At 40.1% G+C, this 21,441-nt stretch overlaps 1 protein-coding gene across 1 annotated transcript in view; it reads left to right on the plus strand.

Annotated features, from left to right (window-relative positions):
- LOC126244652 (E3 ubiquitin-protein ligase listerin) overlaps positions 1-20,301 on the plus strand; it is a 160,393-nt gene extending 140,092 nt beyond the window's left edge. The window contains exons 19-23 of the mRNA XM_049948256.1: positions 3,758-3,935; positions 6,624-6,800; positions 12,269-12,460; positions 12,883-13,050; positions 20,077-20,301. Of these exons, the coding sequence (XP_049804213.1) occupies positions 3,758-3,935; positions 6,624-6,800; positions 12,269-12,460; positions 12,883-13,050; positions 20,077-20,136 (775 nt within the window). The 3' untranslated portion in view covers positions 20,137-20,301. The remainder of the gene's footprint in view (positions 1-3,757; positions 3,936-6,623; positions 6,801-12,268; positions 12,461-12,882; positions 13,051-20,076) is intronic.
- Positions 20,302-21,441: the final 1,140 nt, after the last annotated feature.

Genomic DNA, 21,441 nt, shown 5'->3' on the forward strand with positions numbered 1-21,441 from the left:
TTGAGGCAGCTCTCCATGTTAGAGTACCCTTTGCAAGCCTCTTCATCTCTGCATAACTATTATAACCACCATCCACTTTAACCAGCTTGTCTCCCTCAACAGTTTTTACACACCCCCATTTCCTTCCATTTCATTTTCATCCATACTCTGCCAGCCACCTTACAGTGTGTGACAGAGAGTACTTTGTGTTCCAGTGCAACAACCCCCGTTTTCCTGTTCCAGATTCAATTGGTTTGTAGGAAGAATGATTGGTTGTAGGGAAGAATGATTGCTGTTAATATTGTGTGTGGGCTCAGAACTCTCTAATTTTATCTTCATGGTCCTTTTGTGAGTTATACATAGAAGGAAGCGATATATTGTTTGACACCTCTAGGAAGACACTCTCAGAATGACCACAACGTGACGCAGAATGCCTGTCTTGCAATATCTGCCAGTGGAGCTGATGAGCATTTCTGTGATGTCCCCACACCTACCAAGTGAACCTGCGACAAAATTTGCTGCTCTTCTTTGGATCTTCTCAGTTTCCTCTCATCAGTCCTGTCTGGTACGGATCCCAGATGGACAAGCAATATTCAAGTATCGGTTGAACAAGTGTGTTGAACTTATTTTCTTTTTTTGGTAGACTACATTCACTGGGGATTCTTCCAATGAATCTGTCTGGCATCTGACTTATTCACGAATAATTTTATTTGGTCATTACACTTCAGATCACTCAGTATGCATACTCTTAGATATTTTATGGAAGTAACTGCTTCCAGTGATTGTTCTACAATTTTGTAATTGTACAATAAAGGGTCTTTCTGTCTATGTATTCACAATATGTTACATTTGTTTATGTTGTGGGTCAATTGCCACTCCCTGCACCAATTGTCGATCCTCTGCAAGTCTTTCTGCATTTCACTGCAGCTTTTTAGTGTTGTGACGTTTCTGTGTACAATGGCATAATCTGCAAAAAGCCTTGTGGTCGTTATCTACTAGGTAATTTATATATGTTGTGAAAAGTAGTGATCCTATAACACTCCCTTGGGGCAAGTCCGAAGTAACTTTTACCTCTGAAGACTTCTCTCCTTTGGGAGTGACAAGCTGTGTTCCATGTGCTAGAAACTCTTCAATCCACACACACGTTTGGACTGATATTCCACATGCTCGCATTTTGTTCATTAGGCAGCAGTGTGGAAATGTATTGAACACCTTCAAGGAATGTAGTATTTACCTGAGTACCTGTATCTACTGTTTTCTGAGCCTCGTGGGCAAACAGAGCGAGCTGGGTTTCACACAGTCATTGTTTTTGGAACCCATGTTGATTCCTAAAAATTTTCAGTCTTCGCAACTGTTGTAACTCGTGAGCATGAAATATGTTCCAAAATTCTACAGCAGACCAATGTCAGATAGACAGGACATAATTTTGTGCACTATTCAAGACCCTTCTTGAAAAAAGTGACAATTTCTTGATGCTTCTGGATGTAGCCCGTCAACCAAACCCTTCTATTTGTGTAGTTGTGCCACAAATTTCTTTTTTCCTTATTTGAGTCAGTACATCTTTGTTAAGTAAACTGTCAAATCTTCAGCATTCTTCTGTAGCACCACATTTCAAAAGCTTCTATTCTCTTCTTATCATACAAGTTTCACTTCAGTACAAGGCTATATTCTAGAAAAATACTTTCATTCCTAACATTTAAATTTATATTTAATCTTAATAATTTTATTTTACAGAAACGTATTTCATACTGTTGCTAATCTCCATACTTGCAATTTTTCCATTAGAGAAAAACACTTCTGTTGAATTTGGGGCTCTAGTAAAGATGGCTTGGAGCTGCCATCCTGTAATGCTACTGACATTTCTTTATTCACAAAATGTTTTCCCATTAACAGCTATGTTCTCGATGATTATATACTCAGATGTGATTGATTTCAGAGTTGCTAAACTCTATCATTGGGCCCCATACCAGATGCCTTTGAATCACTGATATCACAATTTATTTGTTGCTCAGAAGCTCACTTGTATCTAACATGCAGCATTTAGATGTGCTGATAAGTCAGTGCAGTGATGCCACAATACAGGTCAAGTTGGATAATGCTGAGAGAGGCAGAGAGAGAGAGAGAGAGAGAGAGAGAGAGAGAGAGAGAGAGAGAGAAATGCAAATGTGTTTACATCTCATTAACAAAATTGAAGTATCTTTCTTATATGATGATGTTTTTCTCTCACTGAATAGATACTCTTCAATTTGTACAAAAATAAAACTGCAAGAGGCATTCAATAAGTAATGCAGCCCTTTTCTTCTTCTTCTTCTTCTTCTCTCTCTCTCTCTCTTTCTCTCTCTCTCTTTTTGAAAAATGCTGAATTTGTTGTGAGAGATTGTGGAATATTCTGCTACAGCTCCTATAGTTTCATGAAGTTTTGGTAGATGACAGAACTATACTTTCTTTTCTTTTGCTTGTGCCTTTGTCCCACAGTGGCGCAGGGTTGGCATGGTTAATCGGAATTGGCAAGGTTAATTTAAGGGGTGGCCGGATGCCCTTCCTGCCGCCACCCCGTACCCCCGAGACGGAATTAGTGTACCCCAACTGTCTGCGTCTAGTGTAATCCATGGAATAGCGTGAATATATTCAGATGTCTGTGAGCCGTGTAACTCAGGCGGGACTTGGGGACCAGACTGGTATTAACCTAGTGGGATGTGGAAAACCATCTAAACACCACATCCAGGCTGGTCGGCACTCCGGCCTCCATCGTTAATCCGCCAGACGGATTCGATCCAGCACCGGCGCACCTACCCGAGGCCAGGAAGCAGCACATTAACTCTCTCGGCTAACCTGGCGGGTATGACAGCACTATAAATAGCCTTCAAAATGGCATCATCTGTAATAGAGGTGCATTCCAAGCAGAGAGCTGTCTCTGAGCTTTTTTTGGCAGAAAACCAGAGCATTGCAGATACTCATAGGCACTTCCAGAATGTCTACAGAAACCTGGCAGTGAACAAAAGCATGGTGAGTCATTTGGTAAAGCATCTGTTATTGAACAAGGATGCGCCAACCTATCTCATCTATGTGCCTGCCAACCACACTCAGCCTCAGGAAGTTGAAGAACTGACTTCAGTGTGTTCGTTGGCAGAAAAACGCAAATGACCATCTCCTCCTCCATGGCAATGCAAGGCATCACACGAGTCTCCATGCCTTGAGAGGAGCTCACAAAACTTCATTGGATTATTGTTCCTCATCCACCCTATAGCCCAGATTTCACAGCTTCTGACTTCCATCTGTTTGGTCCAATCAAGGTTGCACTTCACAGGAAGCAGTACTTGGATAATGAGGAGGTTACTGACATAGCAAGACATTGCCTCTGATGTTGACCAGTAGGGTGGTACCTTGCAGGTATATAGGCCCTCCCAGAAAGGTAATGTAAGGCCATCACACTGTTCGGATATTATGTTGAAAAATGGGGTTTTGTAGCCAAAAAAGAGTGGAGGATAATATGATGTATTGGAATCTTGAACAACACTAACCTGCCTTCAGAAATAAAAAGTGTCTTTACTTACTGAACAATCCTTTTCTGTTCATCCTTTTCTGTTCTCAACTGTTTCTAATAATAACTGAAGACAATTAATTAAAAAGAAGTACTAATTAAATCATAGGGAGTTGAATATGTGACATTATTGAAGAGCTGCAAGAAATCAATACTTTCTTTTCTCTGTTACAAAATAAATCTGTTTTGTGTTATTTCTCTTATACATTTTCAATATCTGTGAAAAAATTGTTTTAGTGAAAATGGTAGTCTGAGGTGTCTGCTGCAGAACCTATTTTGCCTAATGCCAGCAGAAGTTCTCAAGGTGTCTGATGTAAAGCCAAAACCACCGAAGGCCTTTATGTTTAGTGCGGAACCGTCACTTCAGTTTTCACAACCATGTGATGGGCAGTATTTACAGCATCTGGCATGTTGGGTATGTTTTCAATTTTTTCTATAATTCCAGATAAAAGAATGCAGCATTTTATTAAATCTGTCTTGAAGCCTTGTTCTTTTCTCATCTTTTACTCCAGAAGTGTGCTATTAACTGGAGTTTTGCATTAATTCTGTAATTCCTTCAAATTATTAGTCACCTTTAATGTCCCAGTTGTAGCATAAGTTTATTAAGGAATACATTGAATAAATCTTCCCATAGCTACTGTGAGGACTTTTTTTAGTTATAGACATGAGCAGTTTTGAGACATTAAATCTTATTATCAAATTATGGTCAAAAATTGAACAGTGTGATACATGCACAGCCAGGTGTGTGTGTGTGTGTGTGTGTGTGTGTGTGTGTGTGTGTGTGTGTGTGTGTGTGTGTTACAAAAAGGTACGGCCAAACTTACAGGAAACATTCATCACACACAAAGAAAGAAAATATGTTATGTGGACATGTGTCCGGAAACGCTTACTTTCCATGTTAGAGCTCATTTTATTACTTCTCTTCAAATCACATTAATCATGGAATGGAAACACACAGCAACAGAACGTACCAGCGTGACTTCAAACACTTTGTTACAGGAAATGTTCAAAATGTCCTCTGTTAGCGAGGATACATGCATCCACCCTCCATCGCATGGAATCCCTGATGCGCTGATGCAGCCCTGGAGAATGGCGTATTGTATCACAGCCGTCCACAATATGAGCACGAAGAGTCTCTACATTTGGTACCGGGGTTGCGTAGACAAGAGCTTTCAAATGCCCCCATAAATGAAAGTCAAGAGGGTTGAGGTCAGGAGAGCGTGGAGGCCATGGAATTGGTCCGCCTCTACCAATCCATCGGTCACCGAATCTGTTGTTGAGGAGCGTACGAACACTTTGACTGAAATGTGCAGGAGCTCCATCGTGCATGAACCACATGTTGTTTCGTACTTGTAAAGGCTCCGAAGTCAACATTACCTTCCTTCAATTGGGCCAACTGGCGGTGAATCAAGGAAGTACAGTACATACTGACGAAACTAAAATGAGCTCTAACATGGAAATTAAGTGTTTCCGGACACATGACCACATAACATCTTTTCTTTATTTGTGTGTGAGAAATGTTTCCTGAAAGTTTGGCTGTACCTTTTTGTAACACCCTGTAGACAGAATTCTGCTAGGTATGCAATATCATGGAAAATAATAATAAAAAAATCCATCATAACATTTCCATCAGTTCAGCTACTTCCAGTGACTTCCACCAGATTCATTAACATCGTGCATATTCTTAGTGCGGATATCTCATTACAACTGAACTGAATTGCATGTATTTTACAGATCATTTTCTAGACATTATTGATGAAGTACAAAGTTGTCTTATTCAAGGCACTCTATCAACATCTGCAATGTTGGAAGCTCCTTGACATACTTGTCATGTAAACGCGTCTAATGGCGAACTCCAGTCACTGCGTGCCACCCATGGAGCACCTCAAACAGTATAATAATACCACTCAAACAGATATATGTACTCACATTATACCACATGCAAAATGTAGACCTGTGTGCTGTTCGAATATAGAAAACTCCACAGTTAACTTAACTATAGGAGACAACAAGAGTACAGAAAACTTTGCACTTTTTGTCTTAAAAGGGGAAATTCCCGAATTTAATTATATGAAATTATGTACCCTCACAGTGTGTGTGTGTGTGTGTGTGTGTGTGTGTGTGTGTGTGTGTGTGTGTACAAAACTCCATGTAATAAAATGAACTGCATCCCTACTTGAAGCATGCATGGGAAACACTGAATTTATTGTCTATATCCCACAAAACGTGACTGAGGGAGAGTTCAGAAGTATGCTTCAAGAAGGGATGCAGTTCGTTTTAATGCATGGTGTTTTGGTGATGGCCAGACGTATCCTACAATTTAATAATTAGCCATCCACTTAATGATCTACTTAACATCATGTAATAATGAAGTTGAATGTCTATAAACAGGTCATGTCAATAGACAAGCAAAAGAGTGTTAACAGTGCTTGTGGAAGGATTATTCGATGTATTCCTGTTGCACTTCAGCCACAGATCATCAAGAAAGTGGGTGAACTAAGCCTTGTACAAGCTTTTTAATTTTAATCTTTATTCAGATTTCAAAATACTTTATTTTGGGGGCAGGCAAAAGAAAATCAGCATTACTTGTGGCACTATCAGTGTTTGAAAAGAGATATAAAGTCTTGAAAGATATCAATGAGCATGGTCAATTAATATTCACAAATTGCAGATAGTAGTGATCTCGTTTGATCAACACTGTACTTAGACATCATTTCTAGTTTAAATATGATCTGAGGATGGTTGCTAGTGAACCAGAGCTGGAAATCATTATATCATAATTACATTTTATCGTGATCAAGACCATTAAAATTTATAATAGAGCATGGTGCTCTTACACAGTGAAAGAATGGCTAGATAGTACTTTATTTATCCATGCATTAGTTGACACTTTTACATGGGAAAATTCAATTAATGTATTCATTATTGGTTTTCTCCCCTCAAATCTGATGGTGATATCTGTCCAAATGTGTAATTTACAGTTGATGATGTTCTGAACAGTTCTCTTATTGTGTAACTAAGTTTTTTTGAGCTGCTTTTTCTGGTACAGCTTTCCTTGGTAAGCACTGTTGTCTGTTTGTTAGGTATTCGTGTGCTGTTGCAGGTGTACTTTTCTACTTTAAGGCGGCTGCCTGCTATGGTGCGCCAGTGGTGGGGAGAGGTGGAGCCCCGTGTTGCTAACATGGTTGACAAAGTGACGTCTTGTTACGTATCGCCATTGCTTTGTATACAGGAGATGCAGGCTGTTCAGCAGCAGGATGTCAAATACAACAACATGCAGGTAGTTAAAAACAGTTTAAATTGGCTTGCAGTATTCCATTGTATCAGGCAGCACTGTAGGACTTGAAGTTGCCGCCACTCATACCTCACCTGTCATTCAACATCATCTTTGCCTCTTCACTTCCGCCTCGACTGACATCTCTGCCCAAACTTTAAATATGTCTGCTTGTGTCTGTATATGTGTGGATGGATATGTGTGTGTGTGCGCGAGTGTATACCTGTCCTTTTTTCCCCCTAAGGTAAGTCTTTCCGCTCCCGGGATTGGAATGACTCCTTACCCTCTCCCTTAAAACCCACATCCTTTCGTCTTTCCCTCTCCTTCCCCTCTTTCCTGATGAGGCAACAGTTTGTTGCGAAAGCTTGAATTTTGTGTGTGTGTTTGTGTTTGTTTGTGTATCTATCGACCTGCCAGCGCTTTCGTTCGGTAAGTCACATCATCTTTGTTTTTAGATATATTTTTCCCACGTGGAATGTTTCCTTCTATTATAATGTAATGTAATTACATGGATAAAAAATCTACTTATCAAGCAGCGGCAGAAGAACACACATATAAAAGGTATTACAGTTTGCAAGCTTTTGGAGCCCTTGGCTCTTTCTTCTGGGGGATGGGTTGAAGGCGAAGGAAGAGGGGTGAAGGAAAATGACTGGTGAGGTTTAGGAAAAGGAGTGGAGTTCAGAGAAACTACCCAGAACCCTGGGTCAGGAGAGGCTTACCGGACGGGATGAGAAGGAAAGATTTATTGTTGGGGAGTGTACCAGATGAGATTTGAAAACCTGAGAGCTTAAAGGTGGAAGATACGGTAAAATGCAAGACAGAGATTAGCTAAAACATTGTGGATAAGTTAATAGAAGCAAAAAGCAAAGCGCATTGTATGTGGTGGATGGGGATGGCAAAACATAGACAGGTCAAAAAATGAAAGCTTTAGAAAACTAAAAGGGAGTCAAGAAATTAATAGTTATTGTGAAGAAATGTTAAGACCGAAGGATTAAGGCCGGATGGATGGCAAGAACCAAAGACATGTTGTAGCGCCAGTTCCCACCTGCGGTGTTCTGAGCAACTGGTGTTTGGGGAAAGAATCCAAATGGCACTTGTGCTGAAACAGGCACCAAGGTCACAACTGTCATGTTGTCACTGCCCTATGACTTGTACCCCTGGTACCGCCCCTGCTGCAAGACTTGCTCGATGCACCCTCCTACCACCACCTATACCAACTCTGTAACTGGCAAAACGTATCTTATCAAACGGAGGGCCAGTTGTGAAGTGACACATCATACACTAGCTGTTGTGTTGTGTTAACACTGTTCGGCCTTTTACATTGGCAGGACTACCAACAAGTTATCAGTTATCATGAATGGTCATAGGCAGAGGGTGTATACTGGCAACACATAATATCATGTTGCAGAACATGCTCTGGAAGAGGACAGTCTTGTGATGTTCAGTTAATTGTGGACACCACAAAATCTTGAAGAAAATCCCAGCACAGGGGTCAAAATGTTAATCTCATAGAAGAAATACGATTCATCCTAGCAACCCAGAAGATTTTATCTTCAGTAACAACAGCCACGAATGTCTGCAGACTTACATTAATTTACCGTTCTCACATTCACATGGAGAATCCACATTTTTCAATAACAAGATGTGTTGTACAAAGACAATCAGGTAAGTAAACTCCATTCGGCTATAAATAAAATACTGCAATAATGTTACAAAAATGGTAGTCATAACTAAAGATGGAAAGAATGTGGTTCAGCTTTTGGATGACTCCACACCGAGGACTACTGCCACCACATTAGTATAGGAAACCAATGGCTTTTCACCTGTCACGATCCTGCTCCATAGATCATCTCCTTCTGCTTCATAATGGGAAGTTAAGTCGAGAAAAATAGTCATTTGTTGAGTTTTGTACTTCTCAGAAAGTTTGGACACCATGGTAAGCACAAAACTTGTGGTACTTCAGTTGTTTAGTGTCAGACTCAAATAAAACATTGAGGAATCCAAGGAAATTTACCAGGTCTTTGAGGTACTGTGAAATGGCAGTTTTCACTATTTTTTCATCAATTTTCTGTAACATTTGGGTGGTGGCTACAGTTGCATATCCACTTCTGCCAACATCATTCATCCCACTTCTGTCATCATCATTCATCCAGTCTTCATGTTCCATAGATTCTGTAAAAACAGAAAACTTTAAGGGGTGTCGAAAAGTCATGGTAGATGTCAGCAGAAGGCAGGCAAATAATAGAAATGTAATATGTATATTATAGTGCTTAATACTATTTGTGGTTGTGTCAGCTTTATTAATACTATAAAATTCGAAAGAAAGCTGCTGCTTTGAAAAAGATACTCCTTCCTCAGTTATATTAAACAGCTGCTTTTTATCTCCTATGGTTGCTTAATATTTACTTAAGTATTTGTTTGAAGAAAATAGTTACCTACATCTGTAAATAAAAGAGTCCTGTTTACTGCTTGTCATGCAGCTTTCAAACGATAACTGCTACTTGCTATGTAGCTAACAGAACTTCTCAGTCCTCAACATGAACATTCGTCTCCACTGTTAAGCAAATGATACCATTGACATACAACACCTTCACTTATCATATTTAGTCAGTATGCAGCATAAATTCCACGAAGAATTCCTACTGTTTTGTGATACTCTGCCACAAAAAATTCTATTCAGATTTCAAATTTGGCAGGATTTTCAACTGCATTGCTCATTTTGAATAGCTATTATAAGCGAATGAGAAGCAATATGGCTTTAGCGCTATCACAGCTGTTAGCACACTGACCCACTGCATGAGTCAATGTAGTGACTATTGAGTTGACTTCCCCTGCTTCATGAAAATTGAGGTTACTTTCCAGATAGTTCTCATAGTAGCCTCTGATCCTTCTCACTGATGTCACTTTGGACCTGTTGCTGGATAGACATGTAGTCTGTCTGTTACTAATCTGTTATTTTGCAATTGGACACAAAATTTGAAAATAACTACACTACCCGTGTAAGAAGTAATAGATGTGTTGTGCCACTTAAAACGTACAATTTTGATAATGATGAAAGTGACAGTGCTCTAAAGTTTGAGATTGTGTAATGAAATAATTCATCTTGTCAGCTAAGAATATTTTATTTGTGAGAGCTGATATGAAAAACTTACTGCACCAGGCACAAATCTCTATTTGTTCAAATGTGTACCTCTCAAGCATCAGTATATGCTTTAGGAGAAAATAAAATTTTCAGAAGTTTTGTGCTTCATGACACATTACAATAGATGGTTTCCTTATTACAAGTTAGAAGATTACCAGTAAACCCCACTCCTATTCTTTAAAGAATGGAAGTCCCTTGTATAAAATAGCTTCAAACATCTGATTATTTTATAAATAATTTCATGTGTTAAATATTTGAAGCTAAGAATGTAAGCAACAAAAAGTTTAGAAAAACTTTGAAATAATATTTAAAGTTTGTTAGAAGTCACTAAGTGCTCTCATCCCCAAATGACGGATAATTTAAGTTCCCTTTTAAGCCAAAGCTAGTTTTGCACAAATCACATTGTGCATAACATCAAGTCTCCTTAACTATGTAGCATACAATGATATATTTTTGGCAGATTCATGCAGTAGTATATGTTGTTACTATCCGTAGAATGTGTTGCAAATAGAGTTAGTAGTAAAGAAGTAATAAATTAAAATATCATGGCTGATGTTGAAGTTTTACAGAACAAAGAGTTGAAGTTTTACAGAACGAAGAGTTGAAGTTGTACAGAATGAAGAGTGAAAATGTAGTACACGCTAAACTGTTTTCCTTTAATTATTTTTGCACCGTGTCAGTGAAAAAGAGTCTCTTATTACATGCAAAGTTTGTTCTGAAAGTCGCTAAGTGCTCTCATAGTGTATGATTGTAGTCTGGGTAATTCGCCCACCACGAGATACACTGCCTCAAGACATATACATACAACAGTGGTTTCAAAAGTTCTCGGAATCACCTTGAGAGGTCAGCGCTAGCTCAACAAGTTGTTCATATGATATTCATTGGACTATTGTTTGTAAACATGTGCCATGTCAGTGCCCTTGGAAGAGAGCTGTGCCAGTGACGTGGCTCTGTTGTTGTTCCAAGTGGATAAATGAATTTAAATGTGGTCAGGAGAGCTTAGATGATAATCCGTGCAGTGGTCAGCCAAGATGTGTCACTACTCCAGAAATCATAGCAAAAGTGCTCAAAATGATCATGGAGGATTGCCAATTGAAAGTGCGTGAAATTGCTGACGCTTGCCAGATGTCATATGAAAGGGTATATCAGATTTTAACTGAAGAATTAGAAATGAAAAAAATATATGCAAGATGGGTGTCGTTACTCTTGAAGCTGGATCAAAAACGCATGAGAATGGACATATTGAAATAATGTTTGGCCTGTTTTTGGAGAATCGAACAAGATTTTTTGCACCGCTTTGTGACCACAGATGAAACTCGGGTGCACTACTATACCCCAGAGACAAAACAACAGTCACAGCAGTGGAAACATGCTGATTCTCCACCACCAAAGACAGCAAAGACAATTCCTTTGGCGGGAAAGGTCATGTCATCAGTGTTCTGGGATGTGAAGGGAATTCTGTTTGTAGATTATCTCCCCACTGGGCAAACAATTACTGTAGAATACTATGCTAACCTCCTGGACAAATTGCAACAAAAGATACGTGAAAAAGGGCCAGGTTTAGCAAGAAAGAAAGTCATCTTCCATGAAGACAGTGCGCGCCCGCACACATGTGCCATCACCATGGCAAATTTACACAAACTAAGGTATGAATTGTTGCCACACCCACCTTATTCACCTGATATGGCTCTATCAGACTTCCATCTCTTCCCATAACTGAAAATTTTTCTTGGTGGACAAAGATTCACTTCAAACAAAGAATTGATAGATGGAGTTGACAACTATTTTGCTGGAAGTACTTTTTTTCTACTCCATTCTGAGAACTTTTCAAACTACCCTAGTAATTTCGAACTGTGAAACTTGTCTTACTGTATTGAATTTTTAACATTATCTCTTAATGAATAAATGGTGGTAGCATTTTAAATTTGGTTGTTTAAAAACTTTTTGTTCCCCCTGGAAGTCATTAGGTAGCCAATTTTAACTGGGTTAGCCATTTAGTAATATAGATGAGTCTCATGTTTGTTAATTACATCTTACAGTAACTTTCCAGTGGAATCCAATCCTTATCAACTGACACATGGTGGAGTACTGTTGCATTTATCACATTAAGGAGATAGTGCTGATGACACCTTCAGAATACTAATTCCAATTTACCATTTGATATTTAAGTGAAAAAATTAATTACCTTTGTTTGCCATGTGGATTTTGGCCGGTATCATTATTAAAACAACAAACAGATTTACAGCATACTTTATAAGGAATATTGTACAGAGACGAGATTAAGTATGTGTCTAATTACAGTTGTTTCATGAGGTCCCTTATTATCTTGCAGGTGAAAGTACATTCAAGTGTTCGTGAAGTAGTTGTAATCTACTCACTTGATGAAGCACGCGTTGAACTGGTGGTGAAACTGGCTCCAAATCATCCACTGGGGCTTGTGAAGGTGGAGAGTGGTCAACGTTTTGTTGGATCGGGGCAATGGCGGAACTGGATGTTGCAGCTCACAATCTTCCTCACACATCAGGTTTGTACAGATAAAATCACTACATCAGATCAGTAATTCATCTGCCTAGTGTCTCTTCAATATGAATTTTTTTTCTTTCCTGTGTTTACTCAATGTATTTATTATTTTTATTGTTTATTGATTATCACTCATCTCACAAGGTCATTAGTGATGTGCATTTGACTGAAGATGGCTGCAGTAGACAGCAGAAATCAGTCAAAGTGTGTCACTAGCTTTTGGTTGTAGCTGTTTAATAAAAAATATATAAATATGAGTGCAATGATAAGACCTCCAGATGTGATAGTTGATAGTTTCGTCACATTTTATTAAAGTAATCATATGAGATCAGTGGTGTTCATCTCGGGTATATAAACATGTCTCTTCAGTATGTCAAACATGTATAATGATAACATCTACTAACTATATAAACGTCTCTTTGCTAGAATGGTTCTTTGTGGGATGGACTGATGTTGCTAAAGAGCAACCTTGACAAACGGTTTGAAGGTGTTGAAGAATGTTACATTTGTTTTTCTGTACTGCATGGATCAAATTTCCAACTGCCGAAACTATGCTGCAAAACCTGCAAGAAGAAATTTCACTCTCCTTGTCTTGTAAGTAATTTAGCTTTTATAGTAAGAAAATAATAAAATATTGAGGGATACACCACAACTGTTTTCACACACACACACACACACACACACACACACACACACACACACACATACAGGCAGTGTGCAGTGGAAATATTACTTCAGCAGCACTTATTTATAAAGTATGCACATATATTTGATAGAATACTCTAAGGAAACATACTGTTGTGGGTTAGAATAAATCTGGTTTATTATGTTACTTAGCATAAACGCTTTGTGCCTTGGGCATATTTGATGTAACAATGCACAATCACTACATCACTCCCCCACTAAATGCTAATGGTATCTTTGACTGAAGCAGACTTGACACATGGATCGTGTGACAACAGGTTTTGCTGCTGCTGCTGAGGCATCATAGTCAGTGTTCAGTGTCTGTTGTGGCTTGTTCAAGACAGACAGTGAAGGGGCGGGCGGGTGATTCTGTATTCTCTGTGGTTGGTGTGTCAGGCAGTTTGCTCATACCAGAGTAGGCAGTGCTGAATGTGGATTACGGTAGTCAGTGGAGATTGGTGTTGAGGTTCCCATGACGTCTACCTTGAAACATTTTGCCACCTCTGCTGGTGACTGGAGATGGTCCATCATATGGTTGCTGCAGAGGCTTGCAGACAGTATTGTGGCAAACAAAAACTTCGTCGCATTTGCGTAGATTGGCAAAGACAAAAGGGCAACAACTCTGTTGATCTCTCATTGCAGCAGGATAGAGCTGCCAGGTCTACGTGCATAGTTTGTTGACAAATCTGATGCCTCATTAAAAGTGTCTGGCATGTTGCTGAGGAACTCGCTGGGCAGTCAGATCAGTTGGCCGTTAACAAAATCTGGTGCTGTAGAGTTTGTCATTATTGATGGATGTACAGAGGCCCAGGAGGATGATCAGCAGGGTTTCTGTCTATAATTGCAATTCAGGGCACCAAAGTGGTACCTTTAACTGTTGGTGCAGGTATTCCACTAAGCCGTCTGTTGTTGAGTGATAAACCGTTGTTCGAATGCGCATCATGCCTAACAGGACATGAGTGCTTTGAACAGGTAGGATTCAAACTGCCTGCACTGGCCAGTGGTACTGCAAAGTGGCACTACGGAACAAGAAATCCATCTGCAAAAGAATGTGGTTGCGACTGTTTCAGTCATGACCATGGGAAATACTTCGGGGCAAAGAGTGAAGTGGTCAGTGGCAGTTAGGCAGTAAGTACATCCTTCAGACTGCGGTAAATGCCTGACTTTGTCGATATGTATGTGGTCTGATCGCTGTTTAGGTGGGACAACTGTGCCAAAGAGTGCACTTACATGGCGAATGATTTTATTTCACTGGTGACGATGATGATGTCTGGTTTGTGGGATGCTCAACTGCGTGGTCATCAGCGCCCGTACAACATCCCAATCTTTACACAGTCCAGTCTAGCCACTTTCATGAATGATGATGAAATGATGAGGACAAAACAAACGCCCAGTCTCTGGGCAGAGAAAATCCTCAACCCTTACTTCACTGACATGCTGTACACTGGTGCACAAATGCTTTGCAGCCTTTGTCAATATTGGGCCACCCAAAAGTTCATTTAACCAAATACATTCTACTTTGGACTCCTGGATGAGACAAATTGTCCACAGATGCAAGTTAACAGTCACAAATAGTCGTGGCTTCAATGTGGAGATGTCACAATACTACAGCATGCATGACCATGGAGTTGTGGACTAGGTTTCTTGGCCAGTAAATCGTGGAGCTTGTTGTCAGATTGCTGCACCAAAGCGAGTGCTTCGTAATCGACTGTACCTGTATTGCTTCTATGTGAGAGAGGGTATCTGCTGGTATGGTGTGGACTATATATTTCGTAAATTATCCTATACAGTCTAACTAGCATAGTTGATGCAGCAATGCTTTTGCCAGTATCTGAGGGAAAGACTACATCCGTGACTTGTGGTCAGTAATGAGCATAAAGTGTTAATCTTTGGTCATGTGCCAGAACTTCTTGATTAAAGTATACTTGATACAACTTGCGATCATACATTGACCAGCTGTGCTGTAGTGGATATAACTGCTGGTTGAAGAATGCTACAGACCGCCAGTGTTGGTCTATTTGTTGCTGAAGTTCACCACCTGTTGTGGTTGTAGATACTTCAACCATTAAGATAAGTAGCACTTGAGGGGCAGGATGGGCTAAAAGTGCAGTCTTAGTGATAGCAGTCTTCACATTGTTGAAGGCTGTCTCAGCGTCACTTGTTCACGGCAACCTGTCATTTGGTTTTTGGTGAGCCGTGTAAAAGTCCATTCGATAGGGCAAGTTTTGATGAACCTTGTAAAAGTTCATTCAATGGGACAGTGAAGAATGCATGGTTGTGCATGAAACAGCAGTAGAAATTGGGGACACCAAGACATCATCACAACTCAAGCAGCCACAGGCTGTGGAAAGTTGTTTATAGCTTCAACCTTGTCCTGTCGCAGGCGTATTCCTTGAGCATTGATTGTCTAACCCAGGAAGCAGACTTCGGATGCCCAAAAGATGCGTTTTGATGGATTTATGAGTAGTCCATGTGAACAAAGGTGAGTAAAGATCTGGCATACATGTTCCAGGTGTTCAGTTTTGGGACTGGACATCACCAAGACATCGTCCATGTCAACATAATGGAAGTCGAGATCTCATGGTACTTCATCCATAAAGCATTGAAAGGTCTGCACAGCATTGCATTGTCCAAAAGGCATTCTTGTAAACTAAAAGAGAGACAATGGAGTACAGGCTGTTTTACTTATGTCTCCTGGAACAGGTAGTGGGTAAAACATGTGTACCAAATCTAATTTGGAAAATACACTGAAGAGCCAAAGAAACTGGTACACCTGCCTAATATTGTGCAGACCCCCCGCGAGCACGTACAAGTGCCGCAACACGATATGGCATGGACTCGACTAATGTCTGAAGTAGTGCTGGATGGAGCTGACAACATGAATCATGCAGGGCTGACCATAAACTGTAAGAGTACGAGGGGTGGCAATCTCTTCTGAACAGTATGTTGCAAGGCATCCCGAACATGCTCAATAATGTCCATTTCTGGGGAGTTTGGTGGCCAGCGGAAGTGTTTAAGCTAAGAAGAGTGTTCCTGGAGCCATTCTGTAGCAATTCTGGATGTGTGGGGTGTCGCATTGTCCTGCTGGAATTGGCCAAGTCCGTCAGAATGCACAATGGACAGGAATGGATGCAGGTCATCAGACAGGTTGCTTACATCCGTGTCACCTGTCACAGTCGTACCTAGACATATCATGGGTCCCATATCAGTCCAACTGCACTCGGCCCCGCTAAGCTTCCACAGCTTGAACAGTCCCCTGCTGATATGTGGGATCCATGGATTCCTGAGGTTGCCTCCATACCCATACACTCCATTCGCTCAATACAATTTGAAATGAGACTCGTCCGACTAGTTCACATGTTTCCAGTCATCAGCAGTCCAATGTTGGTGTTGATGGGCCAAGGCGAGGCATAAAGCTATGTGTTGTGCAGTTATCAAAGGTACACGAGTCAGTCTTGGGCTCCAAAAGCCCATATCGATGATGTTTCGTTTCGCCCGCTGACACTTGTTGATGGCCCAGCATAGAAACCTGCAGCAATTTGCAGAGGGGTTGCACCTCTATCATGTTGAACAATCTCTTCAGTCGTCGTTGAACCTGTTCTTGCAGGATCTTTTTCCAGCCACAGCAATGTCTGAGATTTGATGTTTTACCGGATTCCTGATATTCATGGTACACTCATGAAATGGTCGTAAGGGAAAATCCCCGCTTCATTGCTACTTCGGAGATGCTGAGTCCCATTGCTCATATGCCAACTATAGCACCACTTTGAAACTCACTTAAATCGTGATAACCTGCCATTGTAGCAGCAGTAACCTTTCTAACAATTGCACCAGACACTTATCATATTAGGCATTGCCGACCACAGCACCATCTTCTGCCTGTTTATATATCTCTGTATTTGAATATGCATGCCTATAGCAGTTTCTTTGGCACTTCAGTGTATTTGCTTGTCATGGATCTTGAATGCAAAGTCTTCAGTGTGTGGGACCAGATAGCAATCCGGTATTGTTCAAACATTAAGCTGCCAGTAATTACCCAAAGGCACCATTCATTGGTCTTCTTGGGAGCTATGTGTAGTGGTGAGACCCAGCTACTGCTTTATGGGAATAGATTCCTTGCAAAAACATAAAGGAAAACTCTTTGTTATCTACTTCCAACTGTCCTGTTGTCAGGCAACGATGTTGAGTGTGAACTGGCAGCCTCGGTGTTATCAGTATAGTGTAAGCAACTGTGAGTTATCTCCGGGAACTGTTTAAGAAGTTCCATATACAGAAAACCACCTGTGATCATTCGCAGAGCAGTATTGTCCAAACAGCGTAAACACCCATGGCTGGTGAAATTAGTGGTAGTGTCTAGGAGATGATGATGACAAAGGCCCTGTAGCAGGCCGTAAAATGGTAGACAGCCTACCCCAAGAATAGAGTGCATCGCATCTGCCACAATAAATTGCCATTCGAACTTGCTATGTAGGCCTAGGTTCAGCAACAATGTGTCACACTACCATGTGTCTGGATGGTAGAACCATTGGCAGCAAAGAGACAACGGTCATCACTACTTTGGCGAGGTAGTTGGAAGATGGATACACTGATACACGATTAGTGACTGGAATGCTGTTTTTGCAGTGCAGCAACTTGCACGTTAACTTCAGCAATTTGACCCATAATGATGCGATAGTATTACCCGACTGTGAGCGATAACTGCTACATCTGTGAACAGATACATTTCTATGATGTGGTCCGCAGTGAGTACAAGTGTGTCAAGATATTTTCTGCATCTGGTGGTTAAGCGCAGCAGCCAGATGTTCCTGGATACCCTTGATGAGAGTGTTCCTCACTAGAGTCCATAGCTGGTGCAGTAGCTGTGAGGAAAAGCAGTTGCCTAACTCCTCACTTCTCTGTATGCAGTAACTTCTCTAGGTACTCTACTTCAGACTGTGACAGGCAAGTGATCAGGGGTGTTCTTGCTGGTCAGTGTTTGATGGTAAAGCCAAAATGTCGTGCACTTCCATACCCATGTCTTCATTTAATGCAGCAACTATGTAACTGTGTTTGGTTTCATGAGTGGTGACAGCTACCACAAACTGACTCTCGAACAATACCAACCACAAGACTAGGTTTTCCTACCAGAATCATGGTGGTTTGGCCATGAAGCTGCCAACCAGTATGCTTGGAGGTGCATCAACAATTGGCGGTGGATCTGACATCGCAAAACTAGGATTCAGGATTCGATACGTGGACGGCACAGAGCGTGGTTGAGTCGTGATTGACGTTCGGGACAGAACTGCAGTTCAATACACAGACATTGCGTATTATGGTCAGTTCATACTTGTTGTTTGAAGTGGAACTGTGTGAAACGTTGATTAACTCCAGGGATTCGCATCAACTACCACCAGATATTATGTCAGTTGGCACCTGGGATGACGTCAGGGTCACCAAAAATGTCGCCGTTTAGAGTAAATCTGCTTTATTGTAACATTTAATGGCGTGCAAAAACGTAAAACAGTCTGAGAATACATAGCAAGAATCAATACTAGGAATAATTATGAAAACCAAAGAATAAGTGAATTTCAGCGATAATGTTGTTTAGCATAAACACTTTGTTCCTTGAACATACTTAATATAATGATGCACAGTCACTACAGTACAATTTAATACAGATCTGACTGTCACATACTCATTATAGAGTGTGTCATGCACCAGGAAACCTGTCAAAAGCCACCCTTATTTTCCTGTATGGTCAGAAATAATTACATTAGTATGAGAATTGGATAAGTTAACATATGTTACCAATTTTAAGTGAATTGATGTTGAAACCAGGAGACAAATTCTCTGGTTCTTCCCACAAGCCCCATAACGAGAGAAAAGTACAGATAAAGAATCTTAACTAGACCAATAACCATTCAACTTAGACCAAGAAAGTCTGGTCCAATATCCTACACTATCACCTTTGTGTGTGTCAGTTTCAAGTCTTTGAGTTTGCAATACACATCAGCCACTTGATATGTAACTTTCATACATTTCTCTTTGTCTTTGTCCCAGTTTTTATAATTAATTTCTGCAAAAGTGATATTAATTAAAAATTAAAACCTCTAGTGGTTTTGTATGATAATTTGAAGTTCCTTAAGATTAAATGAAGGATATTAGTAACCAAAGGAAAGAAAGCAAAAATACTGGAATATTTATGGTTAATTAAGATTTATTGATTGACTAATAATGACCAACAGTGAAGTAATACTTACTAAACATAGATTTGGTTTTTTATTTAGTTTTCCCCTCCGCCCTATGCACACACATGCTTGCGCATATGCGCGCCTTCACGCACACGTGTGCGCCCACACACACACACACACACACACACACACACACACACACACACACACACACACAAGAAGTGTTGTTTGTCCCTTTTTTTGGTATGAAGAAGTTCCATAACTAGTTTTAATCATAGAGTATCCAGTTGAAAGTAAAAAGCTTTGCAAGCAGTCAAATTTATTACTCTTCCCATTATGTGTGTTGGATTGTATCTTCATCAACACATGGATTTATGTTAGTTTATATGACGTGGACAATTAGCATGTGTGCTGGTATGTGCACAATGCGTGGCTCTGTCCTTCAGTGGTCACAGGTTTCAATTTCAGTCATGTTTCAATCATATACATTTCCTATAAATTCAACGTATTTTACTTGTTTGTGTTTGGACTGTCGGTATTATTAAGGATCTTCCTGTATACTAACAGACTGTACACATTCTATTCATATCTACTTTCTGCTATAGTTCTACTTCTATTGTAGAAGTTACAGCCATACGTCACAGGAAGCCTCTGGCTCTTATAGTAACATGTTAGTCAATTTTAATATGGGAATTTTAATTGTCATTTTCACAGAGTTTTATTTGCAGTATTTGAGGCTGCTACTTATTGTTTGTTTCTTTTTCAGTACAAATGGTTCAGCACAAGCAACAAGTCAACATGCCCTATATGCAGAAATATATTCTGAGGAATGTTCAGAATTTTATTTATGTGTAATAATGTTTCATAAAAATTAATGTGTTACACATGTTTGTAAAGTGCAAAAATGTAAATTTTGTGTAAATATTTGAGGGTGAAATTCTGTACAAAATTTATAATTTATTATTAAATAAATTTTTCTAAGAGTTTCACAGTGTGCTTAGTTTTTAATAATGCATCTGTTCTTCAATGTTGAAAAAATTAACAAAATAAAACCACTTTTACATATCAAAAGTATCATTCTGACACAAACTCGCATGAACACAATTAGATGAAAAGATAAACATAGTAAGTACGCTGGTGAAAAATGCAGTCACAGTCAGTCACTTGTGTGATGAAATAAATGTACTCACATAAGTGTTGTATTCCCTTAACAGTTTCTTTGGAATTACCAGTTTCAGTAAATTGTTGCATTTATTCATAGGTAGTCTTCCTAATCCTCAAGTTCAAACAATGGAAAATCCAGGATGGAATGTAACAATACGAGAGAAGGAAAGTTGCTACTCACCATATAGCAGAGATGCTGAGCCGCATTAGGCACAATTATAAGATTCACGCAATCATAGCTTTCGGCCATTAAGGCCTTTGTCAGCAGTAGACACACATACACACACGCACATACACACTCACACAAGCGCAACTTGCACACACATCTGCAGTCTCAGAGAGCTGAAACTACACTGCGATCAGCAGCACCAGACCATGATTGGAGTGGCTATTGTGACTGTTATTTGGTGAATGAAGCAAACCAGCCGCTGTGTCATTCACCAACTATCATTATCTAAAGGCTACATTCACAAGATCCAACATGGATAAAATAGCTATCTTGACTGCCTTGAACATGGTTTGCACCACAACCGCTTCATTAGGCTTTTTTACAACAATCCAAATAACTGAAATTAACATTAAATATAGTAGGAAAGATATGGTAGACTGTAAATAATTTAGGGGTAAAGGAGACAACTCACTGAATAGCAAAAGCACTGAGTCAAGACAGGCACACACAAAAACTTGCTATCTTTCGGAGTCAGTCTTTTCTTGAGCTGAAGTACAAATACACATGCACCCCTGTGCCCCTACATAATGCCAGCTGGACACACAATGCCACGATTGCAGTTTGGCAGCCCGATTCGTTAAGGTGAGGGTTGTGTGGGTGGGGCAGATAGAGGAAGAGAGAGATGGAAGGCAGAAAGAGAGTTTGGGGGTGAGTAACTAGTGGTGGAAGGCAGTGGTTTGCTGGTTAGGAAGGCAGGGAGGGAGGGTGCCAGGTGCATGGGCTGGGCCAGTGATGCAT

The sequence above is a fragment of the Schistocerca nitens genome, chromosome 1 (assembly GCF_023898315.1).
Source record: "Schistocerca nitens isolate TAMUIC-IGC-003100 chromosome 1, iqSchNite1.1, whole genome shotgun sequence".
Classification (NCBI taxonomy): Eukaryota; Metazoa; Arthropoda; class Insecta; order Orthoptera; family Acrididae; genus Schistocerca; species Schistocerca nitens.